The 26,882-nt window shown below is 40.1% G+C and overlaps 2 protein-coding genes across 3 annotated transcripts in view; both read left to right on the top strand.

The window, feature by feature from the left end:
* Nucleotides 1–5,623: 5,623 nt before the first annotated feature.
* Nucleotides 5,624–10,561, top strand: LOC122275601 (probable LRR receptor-like serine/threonine-protein kinase At3g47570). The gene is made up of 4 exons (XM_043084723.1): nt 5,624–6,359; nt 7,261–7,332; nt 7,865–9,868; nt 10,015–10,561. Exons 1-4 carry the CDS (start codon nt 5,801–5,803, stop codon nt 10,380–10,382), a joined length of 3,003 nt encoding a protein of 1,000 aa, XP_042940657.1. The 5' UTR covers nt 5,624–5,800; the 3' UTR covers nt 10,383–10,561.
* A 2,127-nt stretch (nt 10,562–12,688) lies between these two features.
* The window catches only part of LOC122277754 (UPF0481 protein At3g47200-like), a 28,136-nt gene continuing 13,942 nt past the window's right edge, over nt 12,689–26,882 (top strand). The window contains exon 1 of one of the 2 annotated variants that reach the window (XM_043087884.1): nt 12,689–13,305. In XM_043087884.1, the coding sequence (XP_042943818.1) occupies nt 13,220–13,305 (86 nt within the window). In that variant the 5' untranslated portion in view covers nt 12,689–13,219. Of the gene's footprint in view, nt 14,955–26,882 lie in introns of those variants that run through there. The other variant, XM_043087883.1, reaches the window with a different exon arrangement.

Genomic DNA, 26,882 nt, shown 5'->3' with positions numbered 1-26,882 from the left:
CAAGTACAAGACCTCCCGTACTAAATGCTGATTCTGATGCAACCGTGGAAACAGGTATGAGCAATAAGTCTCGTGCAATACTCGCAAGAATAGGATATTAGGCTCATTAACTTTCCACCAGTTCAACAAATCTAAAGATTGGGTGAATGCCTCACAACCATTTGAAAAATACCGGTCAATCTCTGTTTTGGCAGATGTAGATCTAGAGGCACTCGATGCTAGCAACCACTCATAAAAAAATTGTGACTCATGATTTTCTTCACCAACTTTTGTGGATGTAGATAGCAGATGGGGAACATGTTCAGTCGAGTTAACCGAGCTAGAACCGAAAGCATCATTATACTCCGCATACAAATCTAATAATAACTGTCTCACATTCAACACCAACTCTTTAGCTCGACACTCATCATGAATTTTTTTCAGGTGGAAAGTAAGAAGCCCCAACTTATTACGTGGATCAAGCACAACTACAATCAACAACATCAAGTTCATCCTATACAATGAACCCCAATATTTATCATATTTAATTCTTATACTCACGGCCATATTCATTAAACAATTATTATCACTTTCACTCAGCCTAACCAACTCTTTTTAAAGCATAAAAATCTCCAAAAAATTGGTATTTGCCGTGACATCCAAAGACCCAGAAAATCTACAAGTGACATCATAAAACATCTTAAAAAATTTTACAAATATCCGCACTGTCTCTCACTCCTCAGCTCTAGGAGGCCCAATGTTTTCATTCTTAAAGTAAGAGAGAAAATTGTGATCCTCACTCTCCATTCGCCTGTTGAATTCCAACATTATGTAAGTTGAATTCCATTAGGTTTGCACATCAAGGGACAACATTTTTTTACTATCAATTTTCTCCTTTTCTGCTCATCTCTTATACTTCTCTAACCTTGCAGGGGAGAAGCGCACATATCTAACCGCATTTTTAACCATTGTAATGGCGTCATTACACTCCTTAAGACCCTCATTCACGACAAGGTTTAGAATATGAGCACAAAATCTCATGTGCATATACTTTTCCCTCAATACATTCCCCGTCAAAAAATGCCTCAAATATAAAATTGCAATATCATTTGAGCTAGCATTATCAACGGTAACAGTAAATATCTTATCAATACCCAAATGAAGAAAACACGATTCAATATATTTTTCAATAGTATCCCCTCGATGATTAGGGATTAAATAAAAATTAATGATTTTCTTTTGCAATTTCCAATCATTATCAATGAAATGAGCAGTTAGGCACACATAATTCAGATTTTGTACCGATGTCCACGTATCGGTAGTTAATAAAATCCTCATTCCCCCATCCTTAAACAACTTCTTAAATTTGGTCTTTTCAGATGAAAAAAGTTTCATATAATCTCTTGCAACCGTTACTCGACATGGCACCTTAAATCTAGGTTCAAGCAACCAAACCATCTTCTTAAATCCTTGCCCTTTAACAATTCTAAATGGCAATTCATCAATAATTACCATCTCCGCAAGTGCCAACCTCACAGCCTCTTCACTATATTTGTAGATAACAAAATTCCTTAAGACACTCTCACTCTCTCCAACCCCCTCCGAAGTTGCCTCACCTACTAATATTTTTTGATATTTATCCAATGGCTCACGTTTATAAGGATTTTTGGGACATGAAGGTAGGGTTTTTCATGGTTGAAGTTCCGTTTCTCTTAGAGTGACAAGCATATAATTTGCCACAATAATTACACTTGGCTTTAGAATCATCTACCGCACAACTCTCAACTTTTGTAAAATGGTCCCAAACAATTGACAGATCTTTTCCCTTCCGTTTTTTAGGAAATGGACAATTACTACTATTAGGGCCACTTGGGGGTCTTGGTGTTTGGGTCTCTTCCAAATTAATTGTTTGGGAATTCGAATTAAGATCAATTGGACTTAACGAAGAATCCATCTACCATGTGAAAAATCATATACATCTCGTCATGACTCATTACACAACAATTAAAACAAACCAAAAAAAAAAAAAAAACCAACACAATTTGTCAATTACACAGCAGCTAGTTTGTAACATGACAAATATCACAAGTCTAAGACTTTAATCTATATTTTGGATCACTCATCAGTCATCAACCTCATTGGCTCACAGATTTTTTTTTGATAAATAACCTCACTGGCTCATAGATTCAAAACAAATTTTCAAGTACCACATTCCACATTATATTAATTCAGAAAATGCCACATTCCACAATATTAAAAATTTAATTCACAATCAAACCATTTGATTTTAATCTTACAGAATAATCACAGTGAATTCAGATTCAATAAGTCTCGGATTAGGCTTCACAGTGCTATTACGTGGATTCAAAACTTCAATATTCATGTCCAGTGTCCATACACAATACACAATTAATTATTTAGACAACAAATGTGTCAAATAATATGATAATAAATTAAAAAGAATGTCTAACCGTCCACTGTCCAATGAAAATTAAAATGTTAGAATTATAATTTTATATAAACACAAATTATAATGTGTAGTTATAATAAATAGAAATTAAAATACTCTGTTAAACTGGATTACAAAATATAAAATAGAAAAACTGAAATTAAAATAGACAATAAAAGGTAATCTTGCCGTGGGGGTGAGCGGCGAGCTGGTGAGGTGCACTCCGTGAGGAACAAAATTTTTTTGTGAGGTGCACCGCTTGTCGCTGGAGAGTGAGACCGTGAGAGTCAGTCGGCTGGTTCAGTGACTGTGAGGGTGAGGGTGAGTCGGTTGGAAGCTAGAAATGGAAGAAAAATTGAAAGTGAGGGTCGAGAGAGTCTGAAAGCAAAAGGGGACCCCTTAACCCTAGAATGAAACGGCGCCATTTGGCTTAACTTAGGCCAAATGGCGCCGTTCCACTTAAATGAATGAAACGACGCCGTTTTAGATAAATATATTTAAAAAAATATAAATATAAATAGTTGGCCAGTTCAACGATTTTTAGGAGGGGTAAACCGCCGCCGAACCGACCAACTACGGTTTTACATAAATAACACCGACGGCCGACTGGTTCCCTGCCGGTTTCGGCCGGTTCCGTGCGGTGGCAGTCGGTTGGCGTCTGTGGCTGTCGGCGGGATCGATTCCTGTATAGCCCTAGTAGGTTTTGGTAATATGAAGGGCTCAGCACTCTAAACCCCACCGACATTGTTCTAGGGGCTTGGAGGTCACAGACCCTAGTTCCATCTAATTTTACCCTCTCTCTCTTTGCGTCGTACAACATCATCTCTCAGCTCTCCTTTCTTTCATTTTTTTTCCTTCTTCTTGCCATCATCCGTGAGCTGCTCCCACCTATCGCCACCACCACTGTACCACGCGGTCGGGCCTCCCGTTGCCTCTGATAGCTGCCGCAACCCCCCCAATCCTTGCGCTGCACTCTGTCATTTTCTCATGGGTTCTACTGTGCTTCTGCGTGTCACCTGCTACCACCAGTCTAGCTTAGCTACATGTTCATCAAGCGACAATCCCTCATCTCGCTTAGCCACCACCTCGTCTCAGATGGGCAGGGAAAATTTAATTTAAATTTAAATTTTTATATTTTATTTCTAGGTAGGGTTTTATAGAGATTTGCTTGTTGGGGGGTATAATAGTTGTGGCCTGTGGGTTTTTTAACCGATCTTGTCGCTTTGTATATGTGAAGAAAACGTTGACCATAGATTTCTAATCCTCTGAATCTTTATGAGTGTTTGTTGGTGCTATTTTTATCTGCATCTTATTCTGAGATTTTTCCCTCTTGGTTTTCAATCTCTCTGTTGAAGTTCTAGCTTTTCTCTGTTGTGATTAATTTCTGCATTGTTTGCTCTTTTCTACTACTGCATGCTTCTCTGATGGGGCTAAGATAGGCCTTCCCTTCGAGTGGTTTGGGCAGTGGGTTTCAACAAAAGCAAGGCATTTAACTCAAGCTCAAGCTCGTATAATTCGCTTATGTATTTTATTCGAATTCGAGTTCGAATCTGATCTTAATCTATGTTAGGCGAGCCAAGCTCGATTAGAAGTTTTTAATTTTTGTCAAGCTCGAGACCCCCTATTCAAATTTGACTTGATTCGGTTTGTTTGCAGCCTTGCTGTTCGTGGAGAATCCGTATCACCCCAGGGTAATACTACTATTTGACAAATTTTTCTTTTTGATCTCATCTTCAAGATGCAAACAAGGATATGCTTGGGAATGATTATGTCTGTGTATGCAGTCCGAGACTCTCTTTTCCAAGCACTCGAAAATGAAGAAGATGCCATAATTGAACATGGAGCAGCATCACAAGAAAATCAGGTCTTAGCTTCAGAAAGGATACTCTCATCAAAGTTCTGCTTAGATCCTCCTCCTGGTTCCTCTCCAACATCGTGCCTACGTTTTGATGCTATAATGAGCATGTGTATCCCAGTAATGGTGAGTGGTAGCAGTATTGATCAATTGCCTTTTGAAGATGTCGTTGACTACAGAAAGATTGCATTATTTGTACAATTGACCTCTATTGTAAAGCCAGCATTTTTAGTTACAATGCTGAGGAATTTAACCACGGACAGGATTCTGGAGTACCAGCGGGAGCTGAAGTTGGTAAATCCTCTCTGTTTATTTTGCTAAAACATTCTTTAAGATAAGGGTACTTGAAATAGTTTAACATGCATCCACGCCTGCCCATAAAAAGTCATGAGAAACAGAAAAACAGACGTATCTAGGGAAATTAAGCAAGTTACATTTAAGTATAGAGTACGTACCATGAAACAATTAGAAATTTCATACAGTTTTTCATGAGTGTTGTTGTTGAAGCCTCTTAATTGGTTCTAATTTCTCCCCCTCCTGATCATCTCCGATGTCTCCATCCTCCATATATCCTCATGTACATGTACTTCCTACTTCTACATCTTTCATGACTACAATCATGTTTTCATGATGATGATATCATTGATATGGACATCATGATAGGTAGATCATTTTCTCTTTGCATTGATTCTTTTCATTTTAGTCTATTTTTATTCAGACTTATCATGACTTGCTTAATTAGTTAGAGTTAAGTTGAAAAATCTGAAATTTAAATTCATGTTCATCAGGTGAAGCGATACTTTGACTATAAAGATCTAAATGGAGCAGTGAAGGAGATCTGGCACCAAGAATGGCAGAAGCTCTCCTAATTAAACTGATGATGATCAATCATTTGACTAACTTCCCTAATTTTCTCTTACAGCGAGTTTGCAACAGCTCTTAATTAAACAAGACTTGCCTTTTTAGGTCAACGATTAACTCCAAGCCCTACCTAACTTTACTTTTTGTGCACGGTCTTCTTAAAAGTACGATTCATTTTTCACGTGTTTCATTTTTCACGTGTTCTGCGACAAGTTCACCAAGAGGATATGGGAACAATTTTTTTTATTGCCATTGACCAATTCGCTTCTAGTTTCCCGTGTGGAAAGATACATCATACAGGACTTGGCCGACAGGTGGTTACATATAAAAATACTTGTTATACAAAAATAAATTTACAAAATAATTAAATATTAATCACCAATTAAAAATACACTAATCACTATCTAACATTTTTTAGTGCACCAATATAAAAGCTACAAGGAAAAACATGAGTGGGCGCCATTACGCTTTAACATGCATGCAAGACCCGTTTGACTTTTATAATAATCTATTCCCATCCCAACTAATAGCTAGGCCTTCCCTCTTTTTCTTTGTATTTCAACAGAAGCGCTGATTCTCCATTTATAAATACAGTCTCCTACTTATTTGCAATAACAATCATTCATATCTCAAGTCTCAACCAACACTGCAACCTCATGGAAATTCCTTCCTCCTTGATGTATTTTATGCTGTTGTTGGGGCACTGTTTCATGGCTAGTTTAGCTGTACCGGCAGCTGCAAGAACCAACATAAACACAGACCAATCAGCTCTTCTTGCCCTCAAAGACTGCATCACCGACGACCCTCACAAATTCTTGGAAAGAAACTGGTCTACCTCTACCTCTGTTTGCAGCTGGGTTGGGGTCATTTGCGATGCCAACCACCAAAGAGTCAGAAACTTGAATCTGTCCTACATGGATCTTACAGGAACCATACCTCCACACTTGGGAAACCTTTCATTTCTGTCTCGTTTATCCTTCCGAAAGAACAACTTTAGTGGCTCTCTTCCCAACGAGTTGGGCTCGTTGCATAGGTTGAGAAATGTCAGCTTTGGCTCGAACAATTTGCAGGGAGAGATACCATCCTGGTTGGGGTTCTTGCCTAAACTTCAAATGTTGAATCTGTATGGAAACCGTTTCTCGGGAACCATCCCAAATTCTCTATGCAACACGTCGTCACTGCAGATTATTAATCTAAGTGAAAACATGCTTTCAGGTTCCATATATACACTCCACCACCTTCATTAATAGCTCTTGTTTTCTTTTATTTATAATCATTAATGAGAAATAATTTCTTAGAAGTTTTTATTTCTTAATAGTATCTGTTTTTTTTTTTTTTTTCTTTAGAGAATTTCTTTCTTAGGAGCCTTCTAATATTTTTTTTCTTAAATAATCTTAATATCTATATAATTTCTTAAAGAATTTAATTAAAGGCTTTTAATTTTTAATAGAGTCCATTAATTTTATTTTATTTATTTTTATTTTTTATTTTTTCATGATGCCTAGAGTAGTTGGGTCCTTCAATTAAGCAATTGCCCACTTTGCCTCGACATCGAGCCGGCCTTCTCAGACTCTGGTCATTCGCTCCAAGCTATCTCACCGTATTATAAGATTAGATGTGATGAGATAATATGATTTTAGATAAAAGATAAAAATTAAATAAAAATTATTAAAATATTATTTTTTAATATTATTATTTTAAAATTTAAAAAAATTAAATTGAGATTTGAAAAAGTTGAATTGTTTATTATATTTTGTATAGAAATTTGAAAAAGTTATAATGATGAGATGAGATGAGATAAAACACTTTGCGAATCCAAACCGGGCCAATCCATCTCATTTTATTTTATCTTATCTCATTCTTTACTAAAAGAGTAATGTTACATATAGTCACTTTTGCATACTTTCTATATACTCTATCAATGTATTTGGCTGCATCAATTTTTTTTAATACACAATTAATTACATTAATAAAATATATAAAAGAGTGTTTAAAAATAACTGTATATCGAATTTTTGTTTCTCTAAAATATTAACAAAAAAAAAAAATCCACGTAATCTATCAGAAGCTGAGTTAAGGCTGCTAGCTCTTGACCATAAATTCGAAATTTTTGCAGGAGGGATACCAAGAAGTTTGTCAAACTGTACTTCACTCAAGTATCTTTTCTTAGGTAACAACGGCTTGAGAGGTAAGACTATAATCGGTTCAATTTAAATACTGTTTTCTCTCTGCTCAACGAAAGCTGAAAATCTCTCTCAAAAATAATAATATAAAAAAAGATCTTTAGGAAACCTTAAAAATCTTAGCTGCAGCATGGTATGGTTTGGTTTGGAACTAGAGAATTTTGAGATAAAAATTTTGAATTTTAAGATTATTGTTTAGAGATTTTAAAAAGTTAAGAAAAAGTTGAATTATTTATTATATTTTATATAAGAATTTAAAAAAATTGTAAAGATAAGATGAAAATTTTAAATTTGAGATAAAAGTTTTTTACCAAACCGGACCTAAATGATGAGTAGCCATGCTGCATAGGGTTTATTATAAATATCACCACAAAAATTAGAGTAAGTCTACTTCCGTCTTGATCATGACCTTATTCTGTTCAAAAGCTAGCAAATGCACTAAATGTATACCACTAGTCTTCTTAGAAATTTCTTACAAACTGAGAGGCTTGTTCATGGTGATGCATGTATACCTTTGTTTTGGAAACGTTGTTGCAGGTGAAATACCACCAGAGATTGGGACTCTTCAAAATTTAGAACAATTGAGTGTCACTGCTAACAACTTAACTGGTCGCATCCCAAATATAATCTTCAATGTCTCAACAATTAAAGTCATTGAACTCAGCTCGAACAAGCTTTCAGGCCAGCTTCCAGCTAGCATAGGCCATTGTCTTCCAAATCTTGAGGAACTTTACCTATGGGATAACGAACTAAGGGAAAAAATTCCCAGCAGCATATCAAATGCTTCTAAGCTCACTGTACTCGAGCTGGCAGCAAACCGTTTCTCTGGCACTATTCCTAATACCCTCGGAAATTTAAAGCATCTGCGGGTGCTCAACTTAGCTGGCAATTATTTGACCAGAGAATCTTCGACTCTAGAGTTGAGTTTTCTTTCGTCTTTGACAAACTGCAGAGAGTTGGAAAAGATAATGCTAGCAAATAATCCATTGAATGGTAGCCTTCCAGTTTCAATGGGAAACTTCTCTACTTCTCTAACCTCTTTTTCTGCATTTGATTGCCATATCAAGGGCACCATCCCAAAACAGATTGGTAACTTGAGTGCCTTGATTGTCCTACGCCTACAAAACAATGAATTGGCTGGGCCTATTCCAACTGCAGTGGGAGGAATGAGAGAGCTCCAAGGTTTGTATCTTCAACGCAATAGATTGCAAGGATCCATCCCACCTTATTTGTGTTACTTAGGGAAATTGGATGAATTATACTTGAGTAGTAATGAGCTCTTTGGATCCATTCCAACTTGTTGGGGAAGTCTCACTTCACTTCGAAAGCTGTACTTAGATTCCAACAATCTGACATCCACAATACCCCCATCCTTTTGGAGTCTTCAGGACATACTGGAAGTAAACTTGTCTATGAATTCGCTATGTGGCCATCTGCCACAAGATATTGGAAATTTGAAGGTGGTAACACATATAGACTTTTCGTGGAACCAATTTTCAGGTGAGATCCCGGCTGTGATTGGAGGCCTGCAAAGTTTGAAAACCCTTTCCTTAGCGCATAACAAATTCCAGGGTCCTATGCCTCAGTCATTTGATGGGTCAGTAAGTGCAGAATTTTTGGATTTTTCTGATAACAACTTGTCAGGAATGATTCCCAAGTCCCTAGAGGCACTCAGGTACCTCAAATACTTCAATGCGTCTTTCAATAAGTTACGAGGGGAAATCCCATCTGGAGGTGCTATTGCTAACTTCTCGGCTAGATCATTCATGGGGAATGAAGCATTATGTGGTCCACCCCGCCTGAAAGTTCCACCGTGCAAAACTAGTACTGTTGGACGATCAAAGACAACAGCTGCGGGTGTTCTAGTATATATTCTACCACTACTGATAGCAACAATCCTTGTACCAGTCCTCGTACATGCTTTGATAAGATGCAGAAGGAAGAATGCAAAACTACCCAGTCAGGGAGACCTGTTAACTGTAGCAACGTGGAGAAGAATTTCTTATCTAGAACTCCAACGAGCAACTGATGGCTTTAGCGAAAGTAACTTGGTAGGGAAAGGGAGTCTTGGCTCGGTGTACAAAGGGATACTTTCAGACGGGATTAGTGTTGCAGTGAAGGTTTTTAACTTGAATCTACAAGGAGCATTTAGAAGTTTTGAGGCCGAATGTGAAGTATTGTGCAGAATTCGTCACAGGAATGTGGTCAAAATCATCAGTAGCTGCAGTAACATTGATTTTAAAGCCTTGGTACTGGAGTACATGCCCAACGGGAGCCTCATGCAGTGGCTGTATTCTCATGACTTCTCTTTGGATATCCTACAGAGATTGAACATGATGATAGATGTTGCATCATCATTGGAATATCTCCATCATGGTTATTCTGTTCCTGTCGTTCATTGTGATTTGAAGCCCAGCAACATTCTTATAAATGAAGATATGATTGCACATGTTGGGGACTTCGGCATTTCCAGATTCTTGGGTGACGGAGATTCCATGACCCGAACCATGACACTTGCCACTGTTGGTTATATGGCACCAGGTGATGTTCCTAGTTTACAATTTCATATTTATGTCTACACTCTACACTTCCTCAAACAGAGTTTTATGAACAATATTCTAGCTTTTTCCTTCTAAATTATTTGAGTGAAGATGTCTTCTTACCATAAAATTTAATCAAATCCGTAGAGTATGGATCACAAGGGATCATTTCCACGAGTGGAGATGTATACAGTTATGGCATTTTGCTGATGGAAACCTTCACAAGAAAGAAGCCCACGGACGAAATGTTTGCCGGAGAAATGAACCTAAAACGCTGGGTAAAAGAGTCACTGCCCCACGCAGTAATCAAAGTTGCTGATGCAAATTTGCTACAAAGAGAAGACGAGCATTTTGCTGCAAAGCAGGAGTGTATATTGTCCATGATGAAACTGGCCATGGATTGTTCAGAAGAAGCACCTGAAGAGAGGGTAAACATGAGAGATGTCATAACAACACTCAAAAAGATCAAAATGAATTTCCTAAAGGATGTTGGACAGTTGAAGGCCGGGGCTTGAAAACATGAAATTTATCTATAGGTTCTAATTCCTTGTTTGTACGTGCATTTCCCAGTTAGTAATTAATTAGGCAAACTCCATTAACAGATCAGTGCGAAGAGGTCAAAGCATGGAGGGATCAATGTGTCATTCATTTGCAAATATCTGCCTAAATTAATTAATTAATATTTGCAATTGCAGTGATTGGTGGAACTCTCGATTCAAGTAGCGTTGTCCAAAATCAAATGGTTTGACTACTCCAATCCAAATTGATTTTGATTAGCTATATTTAGATGTTAAAGTTATTTTAAATGGTTTATAAACAGTAATACAAATAAAATTGTAGATAGATTATATAAGAAAAATGCTACGCATTATCCCATACCACACATTTTATATATTAAAATAATATTTTTTATTTTTTTTATTTTTTATTTCATTTTATTCTTATTAAACTAATTAAATTATTCTATTTATCATCTACACACTATATATTTATTATAAAAAAAAAATAAAAAAAATTAAAATAAATATGATGTGTGAAATGTGAGGATGACAAGAAGAATTTTTCATTAATTATATAAATGAGAGTGAATATTAATGGCGAAGAAGCGTGGAGTGAGCTGGAATGCTCTCAATCTTGAAAATGACAACACTTACTTACGTATGAACCATGAAAACGCTTACGTATGTTCGCATGACGCACAGCTGTACGACTCACATCTTTCCACACACAATTTATTAACTCTTATTTAATTCAGATAAATTTAACGTCAGGTTTGGTTGTTAAATTTACTTGAGAAGAATTTAATTTAATTTATTTTTAAATTGAGTTTAATATTTAAATATTTAATTTTTAAATTATTATATTCATTAATTTTTTATACGTGAAATTTATAATTATATTTAACTTAATATTTTTTTATATATAAGATTTATAATTTTTTTTTAATTTTTTTATAAATATTTTAAATTTATTTACATAATTCATCTTACTAATTCAATTTATTATTATTTATTAAAAAACTTAATTTTTAAGTCATTTTAACTCAACATTCAGCCCAAGAGAGTTGCAGGCTTGGAGTTTGAAGAAGTACATTGCTCATCTTTCACTTGCTAGCTGGCTATGACGATGATGAATTTATTACTGGAGCTTATTAATTGAAACCATCGTACAAAGATCCGAGCGAATTTCCAGCTCGCAGACAGCCAGACAGGTCGTCCTAGTATTAATCAAGATTCAAGGGAAACTAGCACCGTCCATTAATCAAGAGACCAAATTGTAAGAGTTGCCCGAAGTCAACATGAACACCATTGATAGTTCGCCACCACGTTTCACGTAGCAGCAACCTTGACTTCACCTAATCAACCTAGTTTTTTTAATCATTTTTTTAATAAAATAATTCTGAAAATATAAACTTTGTCGTCGCTGCTGGAATCTAAGAAAATATGACGAGGATAAATGGTATTTATAATCATGATTATATAAATATTGTATTATTTTTTTAAAAAATAAATTAATACGAAATTTATATAAAAAATAATTTTTCAATCGTAAATTTTATTTTTTTTAAAGCGATTATATAAAATTTATATACTTCACAATTTTATATAAAATTACTCTATAATGAATACCATAAACAAATTATAAGTAATACAACTCTTCTTCTTTCACTTGCAACGAAAAAGGTTAGCATGCACTTGTGGTAGAACCACCTATTCCAGCCCGTTTTGATTATACGTTTGAAGTCAATTCATCTTATTTAATTATTATATTTTTTAAAAAAATTTATATAAAATATAATAAATAATTTAATTTTTTAAAATTTTAAAATAATAATAATATTAAAAAAATAATATTTTAATCCATTTTTACGTTTTATCTTAATTCATCTTATCTCAATTTATAATTTAAAATTAAACACCATCTTAATCAGCTTAAGATAAGGAATGTGTGGACGTAAACAATCAACGTCGTTAAAAAGGGCTACCTTGCTTCTGTCCTTTAATTTTTTTCGTTTTTTTTTTTTTTTTTTGAATTATTGTATTATTTTTGCTTTTCTCTTTTCCACAGGTGAACCGTGAACGAGTGGTCAAAGTCTGTTTTAAAAGGAGATACCCTGCATGCACGACTTCTCATGTTGTCTTAATGCTATCACGCGCATGTAAACTGATGTGTTCATATTCATCACCTAATTAACAAAGCAGAATAAATAATATTTCAAGGCAACATCCATAAAGATTTTGAAGATTCGATGAAAGCTAGATCTGGAGAAAAAAACAATGAAGTTGAATGTGTAAAGTGTAAACTAGGAATAAAAACAAAATACAAGACTTGATAAAGTTGATTGAAGAACAAATGAAAGCCAGAGATGGGTTTGGTGGTAGCTAAGAAGTGACAAGATCGTTCTTAGGTCCCTTAAATTATTACTAAAAGAAGACTCTAACATTCAACATTGACTCGAGGTTTAATTATAAGATCTATTCATGATCAGGGAAAAAAAAAAAAAAAAAAACATCAATCTACCACCCACCTTAATTTAATTTGCTTTGTCAGAGTTAGCCCCACTTGCAATTATTTCGTTTTAACTTTTGTAAACAGCATAAATACACTTGAATTATTTTATTGGAATAATATAATCAGAAAGCACTTTTCCACTTTTGCTTCTTTGATATCCCCCTATCATTTGTATAAGGGAATCCACGTAAATCACGCCCATACGTGATTTCCTCCTTGTCAATATTTCTATATAGCAACTCTGTTTTTTGTTGTATATTCCGTAAATAGCTGTTATCTTATTTATGATTGTATATTCCTTAATCAGCTACATCCTTGTATTATATAAAGATGTCTTGTAATGCAAAAATATATTGAGAAATCTTTACCGAATTACTTGCGTAATCCTCATAATTTGCTCATGGGGATTAATAGTAAGCTCACAAGGCTGCTGTTGCAGGAAATAAGCAGAAGAAAATGTCATGATTTCCTTCAAAGAACTGCTAATTATTCAAGAGATCCAAGTCCAGGTGCTTTCCATCGAAGGCCATACTCAAAGTCTAGAGCTTCACTGCTGGAAGACGTGTTTGAAGCTGATGTTCCAGAAGAAAGAAGCTCTGTCTGCATTTACAAGATCCCAGCTAATATGCGTTGGGTGGAAAGAAAGGCTTATGAACCCAACGTTGTCTCCATCGGTCCATACCATTATGGAGTAGAGCGGTTGCAAGACATGGAAGAGCTCAAACAGAAATTTGTTCGCCGCCTCTTTGATCGAAGCCGCGAGAATGAAGTAGTCGAGTTTGAGCTTGTAAAGGATGCCATGGGGAAACTTGAGGAAGAAGCTCGAATCTGCTATGGGGAAGAAATCAAACTAGGAAGTGAGGAATTTGTCGAGACGATGGTTATTGATGGCTGCTTCGTTGTTGAGCTGTTGAGAGAGGCATGGCAGCACCAGCTACGTGGACACCCAATACCTTTCATCAAAAGATGGATGTTGCCCGCTCTTCGTCGGGATCTGATCATGCTTGAAAACCAACTCCCTTTCTTTGTTCTGAATAAATTATTTGAAATGACAAGTAGCACTCCTGCTGAATTACCGCCATCTTTGCAACAGCTTGCACTTCACTTCTTTAATCCTTTATTGCAAAGAGGTTTGGAAGCACCCCCTCCAAAGAGCAGTACTGCAACTGAAGGAGTCTTCGAAGCAAGGCACTTGCTTGATCTTTTCCGCTCTAGTACTCTCCCGATCGAACTGGCAAGAGGGAAACAACCCAACATGATCCGTTCAATAACAGAGCTAAAACAAGCGGGCGTCAAAGTTCAGAGAGCAAAACATCTCAAGCCACTTGACATAACATACGAGGAAGGTGTGCTGAAGATCCCTCCTATTTACATCGACGATTACAAGGGCACTGTGATTCGCAACATGGTGGCATTCGAGAAATGCCACCACAGTTGCCATCCAGACGTCACAGCGTACTTGTTTTTCTTCGACGGACTCATTAACTCGGCCAAGGACGTGGGACTTCTCTATTGTGATGAAGTTCTTCACCATTCTCTGGGCAGCAACAAAGAGGTTGCGAAACTTGTAAACAATATCTGCAAGGAGATTGATATGGATGTAGATGAGTCATATCTATTCATGGTGGTGGATGACGCCAACTCTTTCTTCGGTTCTCCTTATGGGAAAGCGAGAGCAGGATTGGTGCGGCACTACTTCAGCAGCTGGGTGGTGGGGATCTCGACTCTGGGTGCCGTTTTTGCTGTTTATCTCACCCTGATTCAGACTGCCACCGGAGTTGCAGGCGCCCGGGATCCCTTGAAAGATGTCAGCTTCTCCTCGCATCTGAAAGATTCCTTGTTGCTTCCTTTCTTTGGTACCAAATAAACCTCGCTCAGCCGGAGGAGATAAATCCTTGGCGTAATCAGCGAGCTAACTAGCACGAGCCTCCAAAATGTTTGTAATGTTTTGTTCTAGACTTTGTTTCTTCTAATTGGAATCAGCCTTGTCAGCTCTGTGGCTTTAACAAACTTGTTTTTAAAACAAAACGTTTGAAAGTTGCTTTAAAAGATTGGAATGGCTTGATTTTTGGTAATGTTTTTCAAAACTTTGCTGATTTACGTGATAAAATACAAGCTGCTGAACACACTGCAAAAGTCTGTTTTTAACTCTGATCTAGTCATTTTGCAAAATTTAGAAAAAGAGTACAATGACAAGCTGCTCCAAGAACAAATCTTTTATAGGCAGAAGTTTAGAATTAAATAGATATGTGAGGGTGACAAAAACGCTAATTTCTTCCATCAAATGGTTACTCACAAGAAGAAAAAGGCTTCTATTACCTCCCTTACTCTCCCCGATGGTTCTTCCTCCTCTGAGCATAAGATTATTCACTCAACTAGTGTGGATTTCTTCAACAATCACTTAGCTGTTTATCCGACTCACTCTTCCATCTCTTTGTTTGATTTAATTCCTAACTTGGTTTCTGATGATGATAACACTTTGATGCTCCAACTTCCTTCATTAGAAGAAGTAAAGAAAGCCGTCTATAGCATCTCTTTATGTGACGCCCCTAAATTCCATTTGGGATTGGACGGATATTTGAAGCGTCGAGACATGCAACACAAGGTTACCTGCCCCCATTCATGACATATAAGATGCAATATTCCTAACATACATCTAACATTATGCAATATTCGCAGCGGATAATTTTTTTCTTTAGCAATACTATGCACCAAATTGAAAATATCACAAATGCTTAAAACATACTTCATACATAAAGACCCATTGAACAACTAAGATCACAACACTAGTCCAAAATGGTTATGATCCAAAAAGTACTAGAGATGCAACTCCATTATACAAGTAGTAATTTACGTTAACTACTATATTAACATTGACGTCGCACTGTCGCTTAGTCAACTGTGTCTAGTTGATCAGCTCCTGATTCTCCTTCAGGTCCTGTAACAAGATCTACCATTCGGGGGGAATGGTAGTTGGGACTACCAAAGTGAGATTTGATTACAAATCTCAGTAAGTTAATAAAAAACTTCCATACAAGCTAATGATTCATGGATGACAGTAAATGTGATGACCCGCTTTAAAGTGTATTTTCGCTTAAATGGTTGTTTTTATTTTAATTAATATATCAGTTATTTATTTTGATTTATTTGCGTTTTAAAATTGGTTTTTAATTTAATTTAATTTATTTGATGTTGTGTTTTATTTCTTTAAGTTGTTTTGTAGTTTTAATCTTTTTCGGCGGTTTGTTCGTTTTCCCGGAATAAGGATTGGACCTCATCTCTTTTCACATCTTTTTCCTTTTTTCCTCTTTTTCCTTTTTTCTTTTTCCTTTCTTTTTTCTTTTCTTCTTTTTTTTTTTCTTTTTTTTTTTTTCTTTCTTTCTTTCCTTCTTCTCCCGCTCGACCGAACCCCCCCGTGCTCTCTCTCTCTCCTCCCTCTCCCTCACGCCGGCGTCACCTTCTCTCTACCCTACCGCCGCCGTCCGGCCACCGTTCGGCCTCCCACCGGTCCCATTCTCTTCCTCTCCCTCCGGTGCACCACCCCTCCAAAACCCACCCCCAACCGGCCGGCCGTTTGGCCGGAAAAGCTCCAAGAAAGGCGCACGGATTTTGCTCCGATCCGCCGCCGTCGCTCCACCTCCGGCCACCATTTCTTCACCACTTCATCACCGACTCCTTGCCGTCCTAACCCACCCATTTCCGGCCTCCAACGACCACCGGAACAGCTCCTACGAGCTTAGTTTCCGTTTTGGGTAATCCGGCCATTCCGCCGCCACCCACGGCCGTTCATCACTTCCAATAGCTTCACAACCATCCCTAGACCATTTCCTATCAATCTCGTGTCCTAGTTTGTCCCCGTTCAAAAGTGGGTTTTTCAGACCCACGGCCACAGTGAATTTTCACTGTGACGTTGCTGTTTTTCCGCCGTTTGCAACGCCGCTTGTTTTCTAAAATTGCCGTACAGTGCTGTAAGTATTTTCCAAACCCTATTTTCAGATTTTAATATATATTGCTCATTCAATTATTTACTGTTGTTGGTTGTTGATTCCGGACTGAGTCCGAGGAGTTTCGGGGGTTGGATGGATGGAGGACGGAGTTGTCTGTTTAATTGTTTTATGTCGTTTGATTATGTTGTATGCATTGTTGTGGCATTTCATGGTGCATGCACGTGTGTTTGTGGATTTACGTGAAAAGCCTATGTATTGGCGTGAGTGGTTTTACGGGTGCGTGTGTATCACGAGCCCAAGCCGAGATGGGTTATTATCTCGGTGGAGCTCCTCTGGTCACTCGGGAGCGGAATAAACTGAGTGATGTCCCCTGAGTTGTCGAGAGAGATGACGGGAGCGGGGCTAGGGGATGCTTGGCTACGAACGCGCCGGGCGCGGAACCGGGCATCGCCCTACTCACCGACTCCGTGGCCCTTCACTGGCGAGGGCTAGAGGATGCTTGGCTACGCACGCGCGGGGCGCGGAACTGGGCATCGCTCGTTAGGTGTCACATGCGTGGTGGTACTCTACGGTGTGACACTGGAACCAGGGTGTGCGGATGACCCCTAGGGGAGGTCATGGTGCATACGGTTAAAATTGGATAATAGTTTATGAGGCCAAATGGGACTTTTGGCGTGGGCCGGATGGACTTCTGGCGAGATATTGGGCCAGATGGACTTCTAGCGAGATATTAGGCCAAATGGACTTTTGGCGGCCAAATGTGACTTTTGGCGGCCAAATGTGACTTTTGGCGTGTTTTTCAGAAAGGATATGCTTTTGGGCCAAATGGGTTTTGGCGTGTGTGGAAAACTTGGGTTTTATGGGCTTTGTGCATTGGACATGGTTCATGCATCTTGTTTGAGTTTTATGTGTTTTTATCTGGTAGTGTTTGGGTTTTACTTACCTGCGGTACCATTCGTGGTTCCGTAGCTTTTGGTGCAGAGTTAGAGGACGAAGAGGAGGAGGCTGAGCCCGAGGATGCGGCTCCGCCGGGTTGCTGATGCTATCTTTTATATTTGTTTAAAACTGTATTTGTGTTTGTAATATTTTATTTATGTATGTTTTAAACAGCTTGTATTACGTTAAGAAAATTCTGGTACTTAGTTATGACTTTCGTTATCCGCTGCGTGTTTCTCTGTACACATCTGTTGCCTTGCACACACTCTGCACCCGTCGATGGGATGGTGACCCGGGTTGTCACCATCCGGACGTCTCAATTTCCCCGTGTTCGGGCGTGGGGATTTGGGGGCGCCACAGGTGGTATCAGAGCGGTTTGGCTCTGGGTAAAACCACATGTCCCGTAGGTAGTACCAGAATGTTTTTAAAGTTGCGTTTTGAAAATTATGTTAAGTATAGTTGTTTTATTTGTTTTATTTGTGTGAGCTTGTTTGTTTGTTTTTATTTATTTAGTTATGTTTTGGCATGCTGGTTTCTTTTGTTTCTTGCTGTGTAGTGCTGTTTTTGTTTTTGTTGGTTTTATGATGGTTTTATTTGTTTTTTTAAAGGAGGGTCAAGAGTAGTGTTGTGACGGGAATATGGGGAGACCAGGGAGACCAAGGAAAAATACTCAGGAACCGCAAGAAAATACCTCCTGAGATGACTCCATAGCCGAAGCAATTCGACAGATGACGGAGTTTATGCAACAGAGTGCGAGGTCCCAACAGGCAGGGCCTTGGCCACCATAAGGACCTTGGCCACCACAAGGGGGTCCTTGGCCACCATCAGGAGGGCCTTGTCCACCATCAGGAGGACCTTATCCACCGTCAGGAGAACCTTGTCTGCAACAAGGAGGGTATTGGCCACAACCAGGAGGTCCTTGGCCATATCAGGGAGGGCCTTGGATGTATCCAGGAGGGTCCAGCAGTATGGTGCAAGCCGGATGCACCTATGAGCGCTTCCTAGCGCATCGAACTCCACACTTCACTGGAAATGAGGATCCAATTCAGGCTGGAAAATGGATCAAAGATCTGGAGAAGACTTTTGAGGTGTGTGGGTGCACTGAGGCACAGCAAGTACTTTACGCCAGCTACCTCTTGCAAGGCACTGCTTCTGATTGGTGGGATACCAAGAGGGTGCTGTTGGAATTTGAACTGGGATCTTTCGCTGCGGTGACCTGGCAGCGTTTCAAGAAGGAGTTCAATGACCGCTTCTTTCCCGCATCGGTAAGGAAGCAAAAGGCAAGAGAGTTCTCCAATCTGGTCCAAGGGGGCGCGACAGTGGAGCTGTACGCCCGGAGATTCATAGAACTTGAGCGGTTTGCTCCTCATCTTGTCGCCACTGAGGAGATGCGAGCAGATCGTTTCCAGGAGGGGCTGCGTCATGACATACGCCGTATGGTGGTCAGCCATCGGATATTCACTTTTCAGGAGTTGGTGGATGTGGCCACCCTCATAGAGCGGGAAAATAATCTGAGTTTGGGCTCCCCTTCAGGGCAAAAGAGGCGGAGTTTTTCTGGTGAAGGGAGCAACTCGGGTTCACCTCAGAAGTTTGTTCAGCGGACCGGAACCCGATCTCAAGCATCCTCCAGTGTTCGCATGGGAGGACGGATGCCTGTTTGTGGAGTTTGTAATAGAGCTCATGAGGGCGAGTGTCGGACGAGTAGCGGACCCCAGTGTTATCGGTGCGGCCAAGTGGGGCATATTGCTCGGGATTGCCCCGTTAGAGCTCAAGGAAGCCGTGGAGGTAGACACGGTGGAAGAACCAACCCGAGACAAGCAGTGCAAGCCCGGGTTTATGCTGTCACGCCCGGAGAGGTGGACGATGAGGCACCAGCGACCCATGATGCTGGAGTAATCACAGGTATGGATTAACTTAATTTTTAAGTTGGATTTAATTTTTGGTGCATTTGGTTTCTTCGTTGTTTTTTTTGGATTTCATGGGTTGTGTGTTTGGTTCAGGAAGAGTCCGTTTGTATGAGTTTTATGCTTGTACTTTGTTTGATTCCGGTGCTTCACGATCGTTTGTGTCTTCCACGTTTGCTCGGGTGTGTAACTTGGTCACGGAACCGTTGCCGAAGGCTATGGTAGTGGCGCTACCCGATGGCGAGATGGTGTGGTGTTCTAAGGTTGCTTTGGGATGCCCGTTAAATTTTGAGGGAAGATTCTTGGATGCTGATTTGGTGGTGTTCAAGCTGTTGGGTTTTGATATTATCCTCGGAATGGATTGGCTATACCGATATTCTGCGAGTATTAATTGCAGAAGTCGGATAATTAGCTTTCAGCTTCCAGATGGTGATTGTCTGGAATTTGTGGGGAGTAGGTTAAAAGAGAAATCGATAATTATATCGGCGATTCAGGCAAGACGAGAGATTGCATGGGGAGCGGATGCATTCTTGGTGCAGATGGTGTCCACGCCGTCTGAGAAGAAGTCTTTGGCAGACATTCCAGTTGTGGAAGAGTTCCCCGATGTATTTGTGGATGACTTGCCCGGACTACCCCCTGTTCGGGAGATGGAGTTTGTTATAGACTTGGAACCTGGAGCGGCTCCTGTGCATAAAGCTCCTTATCGCATGGCACCGGCTGAATTGAAAGAGTTGAAGACTCAGTTGCAAGAACTGGTAGAGAAGGGATTTATTCAGCCTAGTACGTCGCCGTGGGGTGCACCAGTTTTATTTGTTAAGAAGAAAGATGGAACCCTCCGTATGTGCATTGACTATCGGGAATTGAACAAGGTGACCATCAAGAATAAATACCCTCTTCCGCGGATTGATGATTTGTTTGACCAACTTCAAGGAGCAGCCGTGTTCTCTAAGATTGATCTGAGGTCGGGATACTACCAGCTGAGAATCAGAGACCAGGATGTGCCTAAAACTGCTTTCAGGTCGAGGTATGGGCATTATGAATTTAAGGTGATGCCATTTGGGTTAGCTAATGCCCCTGCAACGTTCATGAATTTGATGAATAGGGTGTTTCAACCTTACCTGGATTCCTTTGTGGTAGTATTTATCGATGATATACTGATTTATTCCAGAGATGTTGAAGAACATGTGTATCATCTTAGCCTGGTACTAAAGAGATTGAGAGAACACCAGCTATACGCCAAGCTCAGCAAGTGTGAGTTCTGGTTGGAAGAAGTTAAATTTCTTGGGCATGTAATTTCCCGGAGTGGAGTGGCAGTTGATCCTAGTAAGGTAGAAGCCATTTTGTCATGGCCACGCCCAACTACAGTGCGCGAGATTAGGAGTTTCTTGGGGCTCGCCGGTTACTACCGAAGATTTGTAGAGGGTTTTGCTCGCCTATCCGGACCTCTCACAACTTTGACTCGGAAGAATACAGAATTTGTTTGGTCAGAGAAATGTGAAAGAAGCTTCCAGGAATTGAAGAACAGGTTGACGACGGCACCAGTGTTAGCACTCCGAGAACCGCATAAGCCATTCGTAGTCTTCAGTGATGCGTCTAAGTTCGGTTTGGGTTGTGTCCTTATGCAGGAAGGACGGGTTGTAGCCTATGCATCTCGTCAGTTTAAGGACCATGAGAAGAATTATCCGACGCATGATCTAGAATTGGCTGCGATTGTTTTTGCACTCAAGATCTGGCGGCATTTCTTGTATGGGGAAGCTTGTGAGGTATTTACTGATCATAAGAGCTTGAAGCATTTGTTTTCCCAGAAAAATCTAAATATGAGGCAGAGGCGATGGCTGGAGCTAATCAGTGACTATCAGTGTGAGATCAAGTACCACCCGGGGAAGGCTAATATAGTTGCTGATGCTTTGAGCCGGAAGTCACATTTAGAGGATGAAGCCGAACCGTCAGAATTGGAATCGTTGCTTTGTGGGATGAGAAGGCTCCTTATAGAGAGTTCGCAGCAAGTGGAGATTTTGTCTTCAGTTCTTGATATTCGGGTAACTGATTTTGAAGAATTGAAGGCTCTCCAAAGAAAGGATCCGAAGCTGCTGAACATCAGGAAAAGAGTCCGAAAATCTCGAGGGCCGTTGCACTATAGCATGGATAGTGATGGGGTACTTCGGTTCCGAGATCGCAGAGTGGTCCCGAAGGACTCAGATTTCAAAGAACGAATCATGGCGGAAGCTCATGCGGCCCCGTATTCAGTTCATCCCGGCAGTACAAAGATGTATCGTGACTTGAAGAAAAATTACTGGTGGGATGGAATGAAGAAGGACGTTGCCTTATATGTGGAGAAATGCCACACGTGTCGTCAGGTAAAGGCCGAGCATCAGAGACCTGCAGGCATGCTCCAACCCCTCCCTATTCCTGAGTGGAAGTGGGATGACATCATGATGGACTTCGTAGTGGGTTTGCTGAGAACGCCTAGTGGGAAGAACTCTGTTTGGGTGATCGTGGACCGGTTAATGAAGAGTGCTCATTTTCTGCCTGTTAACAACACCGACTCTTTGGGTAAGTTGACCCGTTTGTATGTCAAGGAGATAGTGCGGCTACATGGCATACCAAAGAGTATAGTGTCGGATCGAGACCCGAGGTTCACATCGCAGTTCTGGAAGAGTTTGCAGGCAGCTTTGGGTACTAAGTTGAAGTTCAGCACTGCTTATCACCCGCAGACAGACGGCCAGTCAGAGCGCATCATACAGACCCTGGAAGACATGCTGAGAGCATGTGCCCTGGAATTCCAAGGAAGTTGGGAAAATCACTTGCCGCTCATTGAGTTTGCCTACAATAACAGCTACCATGCGACCATTCAGATGGCTCCCTATGAAGCTCTTTATGGGAGAAAGTGTAGGTCACCCTTGTGTTGGGATGAAGTTGGGGAGAGTAGGGTAATTGGACCCGAAATAATTCAGGAAATGCAAAGCCAAGTCCGGATCATTAGAGATAAAATGGCGGCAGCTCAGAGTCGCCAGAAAAGCTACGCTGATACCAGGAGGAGAGAATTGTCATTTGAAGTTGGTGATTGAGTTTATCTTAAAGTCTCTCCCATGAGAGGTGTTAAGCGTTTTGGTAAGAAAAGGAAACTAGATCCGAGGTACGTCGGCCCTTTTCAGATTCTGGAGAGAGTAGGGTCCGTCGCCTACAGAGTTCCTTTGCCAGATTATTTCGGGGATGTTCATGATGTCTTCCACGTATCATCCCTGAAGAAGAGCTTTGGGCAGCAAGAGCCACGTTTCGTCGACCCAGCAGGTATTCAGTTGCAACCGGATCTCACTTATGAAGTTGTTCCGTCGCAGATTTTGGATTGGAAGGAGCAACAGTTGAGGTCCAAGACGATACCTTTAGTTAAAGTGGCTTGGGGAGATCCGTTAGCTCAAGACTTCTCTTGGGAGCGAGCAGCGGACATGAGGGAGCAGTACCCGTATCTGTTCGAATGATGAAGGTATGTATTTTAATCTTGATCTCAGTTAGATTATGAGCGTTTATGTGGCTTGCTTTAAGTTGGTGGTTGATTTGCAATTTCGAGGACGAAATTGTTTTTAAGGAGGGGAGGATGTGATGACCCGCTTTTAAGTGTATTTTCGCTTAAATGGTTGTTTTTATTTTAATTAATATATCAGTTATTTCTTTTGATTTATTTGCGTTTTAAAATTGGTTTTTAATTTAATTTAATTTATTTGATGTTATGTTTTATTTCTTTAAGTTGTTTTGTAGTTTTAATCTTTTTCGGCGGTTTGTTCGTTTTCCCGGAGTGAGGATTGGACCTCATCTCTTTTCACATCTTTTTCCTTTTTTCCTCTTTTTCCTTTTTTCTTTTTCCTTTCTTTTTTCTTTTCTTCTTTTTCTTTTTTCTTTTTTTTTTTCTTTCTTTCTTTCCTTCTTCTCCCGCTCGACCGAACCCCCCCGTGCTCTCTCTCTCTCTCTCTCTCTCCTCCCTCTCCCTCACACCGGCGTCACCTTCTCTCTACCCTACCGCCGCCGTCCGGCCACCGTTCGGCCTCCCACCGGTCCCATTCTCTTCCTCTCCCTCCGGTGCACCACCCCTCCAAAACCCACCCCCAACCGGCCGGCCGTTTGGCCGGAAAAGCTCCAAGAAGGGCGCACGGATTTTGCTCCGATCCGCCGCCGTCGCTCCACCTCCGGCCACCATTTCTTCACCACTTCATCACCGACTCCTTTCCGTCCTAACCCACCCATTTCCGGCCTCCAACGACCACCGGAACAGCTCCTACAAGCTTAGTTTCCGTTTTGGGTAATCCGGCCATTCTGCCGCCACCCACGGCCGTTCATCACTTCCAATAGCTTCACAACCATCCCTAGACCATTCCCTATCAATCTCGTGTCCTAGTTTGTCCCCGTTCAAAAGTGGGTTTTTCAGACCCATGGCCACAGTGAATTTTCACTGTGACGTTGCTGTTTTTCCGCCGTTTGCAACGCCGCTTGTTTTCTAAAATTGCCGTATAGCGCTGTAAGTATTTTCCAAACCCTATTTTCAGATTTTAATATATATTGCTCATTCAATTATTTACTGTTGTTGGTTGTTGATTCCGGACTGAGTCCGAGGAGTTTCGGGGGTTGGATGGATGGAGGACGGAGTTGTCTGTTTAATTGTTTTATGTTGTTTGATTATGTTGTATGCATTGTTGTGGCATTTCATGGTGCATGCACGTGTGTTTGTGGATTTACGTGAAAAGCCTATGTATTGGCGTGAGTGGTTTTACGGGTGCGTGTGTATCACGAGCCCAAGCCGGGATGGGTTATTATCTCGGTGGAGCTCCTCTGGTCACTCGGGAACGGAATAAACTGAGTGATGTCCCCTGAGTTGTCGAGAGAGATGACGGGAGCGGAGCTTGGGGATGCTTGGCTACGAACGCGCCGGGCGCGGAACCGGGCATCGCCCTACTCACCGACTCCGTGGCCCTTCGCTGGCGAGGGCTAGAGGATGCTTGGCTACGCACGCGCGGGGCGCGGAACTGGGCATCGCTCGTTAGGTGTCACATGCGTGGTGGTACTCTACGGTGTGACACTGGAACCAGGGTGTGCGGATGACCCCTAGGGGAGGTCATGGTGCATACGGTTAAAATTGGATAATGGTTTATGAGGCCAAATGGGACTTTTGGCGTGGGCCGGATGGACTTCTGGCGAGATATTGGGCCAGATGGACTTCTGGCGAGATATTGGGCCAAATGGACTTTTGGCGGCCAAATGTGACTTTTGGCGTGTTTTTCAGAAAGGATATGCTTTTGGGCCAAATGGGTTTTGGCGTGTGTGGAAAACTTGGGTTTTATGGGCTTTGTGCATTGGACATGGTTCATGCATCTTGTTTGAGTTTTATGTGTTTTTATCTGGTAGTGTTTGGGTTTTACTTACCTGCGGTACCATTCGTGGTTCCGTAGCTTTTGGTGCAGAGTTAGAGGACGAAGAGGAGGAGGCTGAGCCCGAGGATGCGGCTCCGCCGGGTTGCTGATGCTATCTTTTATATTTGTTTAAAACTGTATTTGTGTTTGTAATATTTTATTTATGTATGTTTTAAACAGCTTGTATTACGTTAAGAAAATTCTGGTACTTAGTTATGACTTTCGTTATCCGCTGCGTGTTTCTCTGTACACATCTGTTGCCTTGCACACACTCGGCACCCGTCAATGGGATGGTGACCACCCGGGTCACCATCCGGACGTCTCAATTTCCCCGTGTTCGGGCGTGGGGATTTGGGGGCGCCACAGTAAAAGCATAAATGCATAATCAAATTCATAAGTAATTAAAGAATAACTTGGCGTACAACATAACATAATTGACATAACTTAAATTGAAACATGAACTGAATTTGACTTGATATGAACTTGATCTGAAACTTGACTTAGCATAAACTTGCTCTGAAATTTGAATTAACATGAACATGATATAAAACTTAACTTATCATGAACTTGTTCTGAAACTTGACTTAACATGAAAAATACATACTCCACAGTTGTTGTGGCCTCATGTATTCTACGTGTAAATACATACTCCATAGTTGTTGTGGCCCCATGTATTCTACACAAACTTGACTTAACATGAAAAATACATACTCCACAGTTGTTGTGGTCCCATGTATTCTACGTGTAAATACATACTCCACATTTGTTGTGGCCCCATGTATTCTACACAAACTTGACTTAACATGAAAAATACATACTCCACAGTTATTGTGACCCCATGTATTCTACACAAACTTGACTTAATATGAAAAATACATACTCCACAGTTGTTGTGGCCCCATGTATTATACACATCACAATGCAGTTAAATACATACTCCACAGTTGTTGTGGCCCCATGTATTCTACGTGTAAATACATACTCCACAGTTGTTGTGGCTCCATGTATTCTACACATCACAATTGTTGTGTTTCACGTAGTGTATGCGTCACAATTGTTGTGACCTCATATTTCGTGTGCCACAGATGTTGTGGACCCCACGAAACTGAATGTACTCAAGATGAAACGTGACTGGAATACGAAAGGACTAAATTCCTGACATAACATAACGTGACTTGAACATAACTTGAAATACATAACCAACTTGAGATAAAAACATTTCGTAACATGACATAACATATAATAGACAACATATTTAACATGACATACTTGCAACAGTGAATATTACATAACTTGACATACATGTAATAGATGGCATACTTAGCATGACGTACTTGTAAGGTACAGTAATACATGACAGAATATATTATGTAACAAATAAAAATTGATGACGGAATAAATTCTGTATAATAGACAATTACGTGATAACTTGGCATGTCATGACATATATGATAACACACATACATACACTGTAGTTCCTTTACTTAGCACACATACACAGTAGACTGCTAGTAAGTTAAAAGCTAACTTACTTCGATTTCCGCGTTTCTTATAAAACCTCAAGCGCGATCACGAGAAACTGTAATTAGTGATTCTAAAAGTTAGCACTGAATTACTAATAACTTGAAATATGAAAAATACTAACTTAAAGAGTAAAATTTCTATTTTACTCTCTACATATAGGAAAATGACCGTTTTACCCATAACTTAAGGATTTTCATATTAACTCCAAAATTTACATGTCTCATGTAAATTTTATCCTTAACTCAAATATCAATTTAGAAAAATTTAAAACTAATCACAACTATTAAAACTCC

The sequence above is a fragment of the Carya illinoinensis genome, chromosome 9 (assembly GCF_018687715.1).
Source record: "Carya illinoinensis cultivar Pawnee chromosome 9, C.illinoinensisPawnee_v1, whole genome shotgun sequence".
NCBI classification, from domain to species: domain Eukaryota; kingdom Viridiplantae; phylum Streptophyta; class Magnoliopsida; order Fagales; family Juglandaceae; genus Carya; species Carya illinoinensis.
Note: the sequence above shows the minus strand (reverse complement) of the source record. Positions and strands in the feature narration are given on the sequence as shown.

Coding starts and splice junctions, on each gene's coding strand:
- LOC122275601 (XM_043084723.1), top strand. CDS start 5,801: ATGGAAATTCCTTCCTCCTTGATGTATTTTATGCTGTTGTTGGGGCAC. Junction 7,333..7,864: donor AGGTAACAACGGCTTGAGAG/GTAAGACTATAA, acceptor ACGTTGTTGCAG/GTGAAATACCACCAGAGATT. Junction 9,869..10,014: donor TGTTGGTTATATGGCACCAG/GTGATGTTCCTA, acceptor TCAAATCCGTAG/AGTATGGATCACAAGGGATC.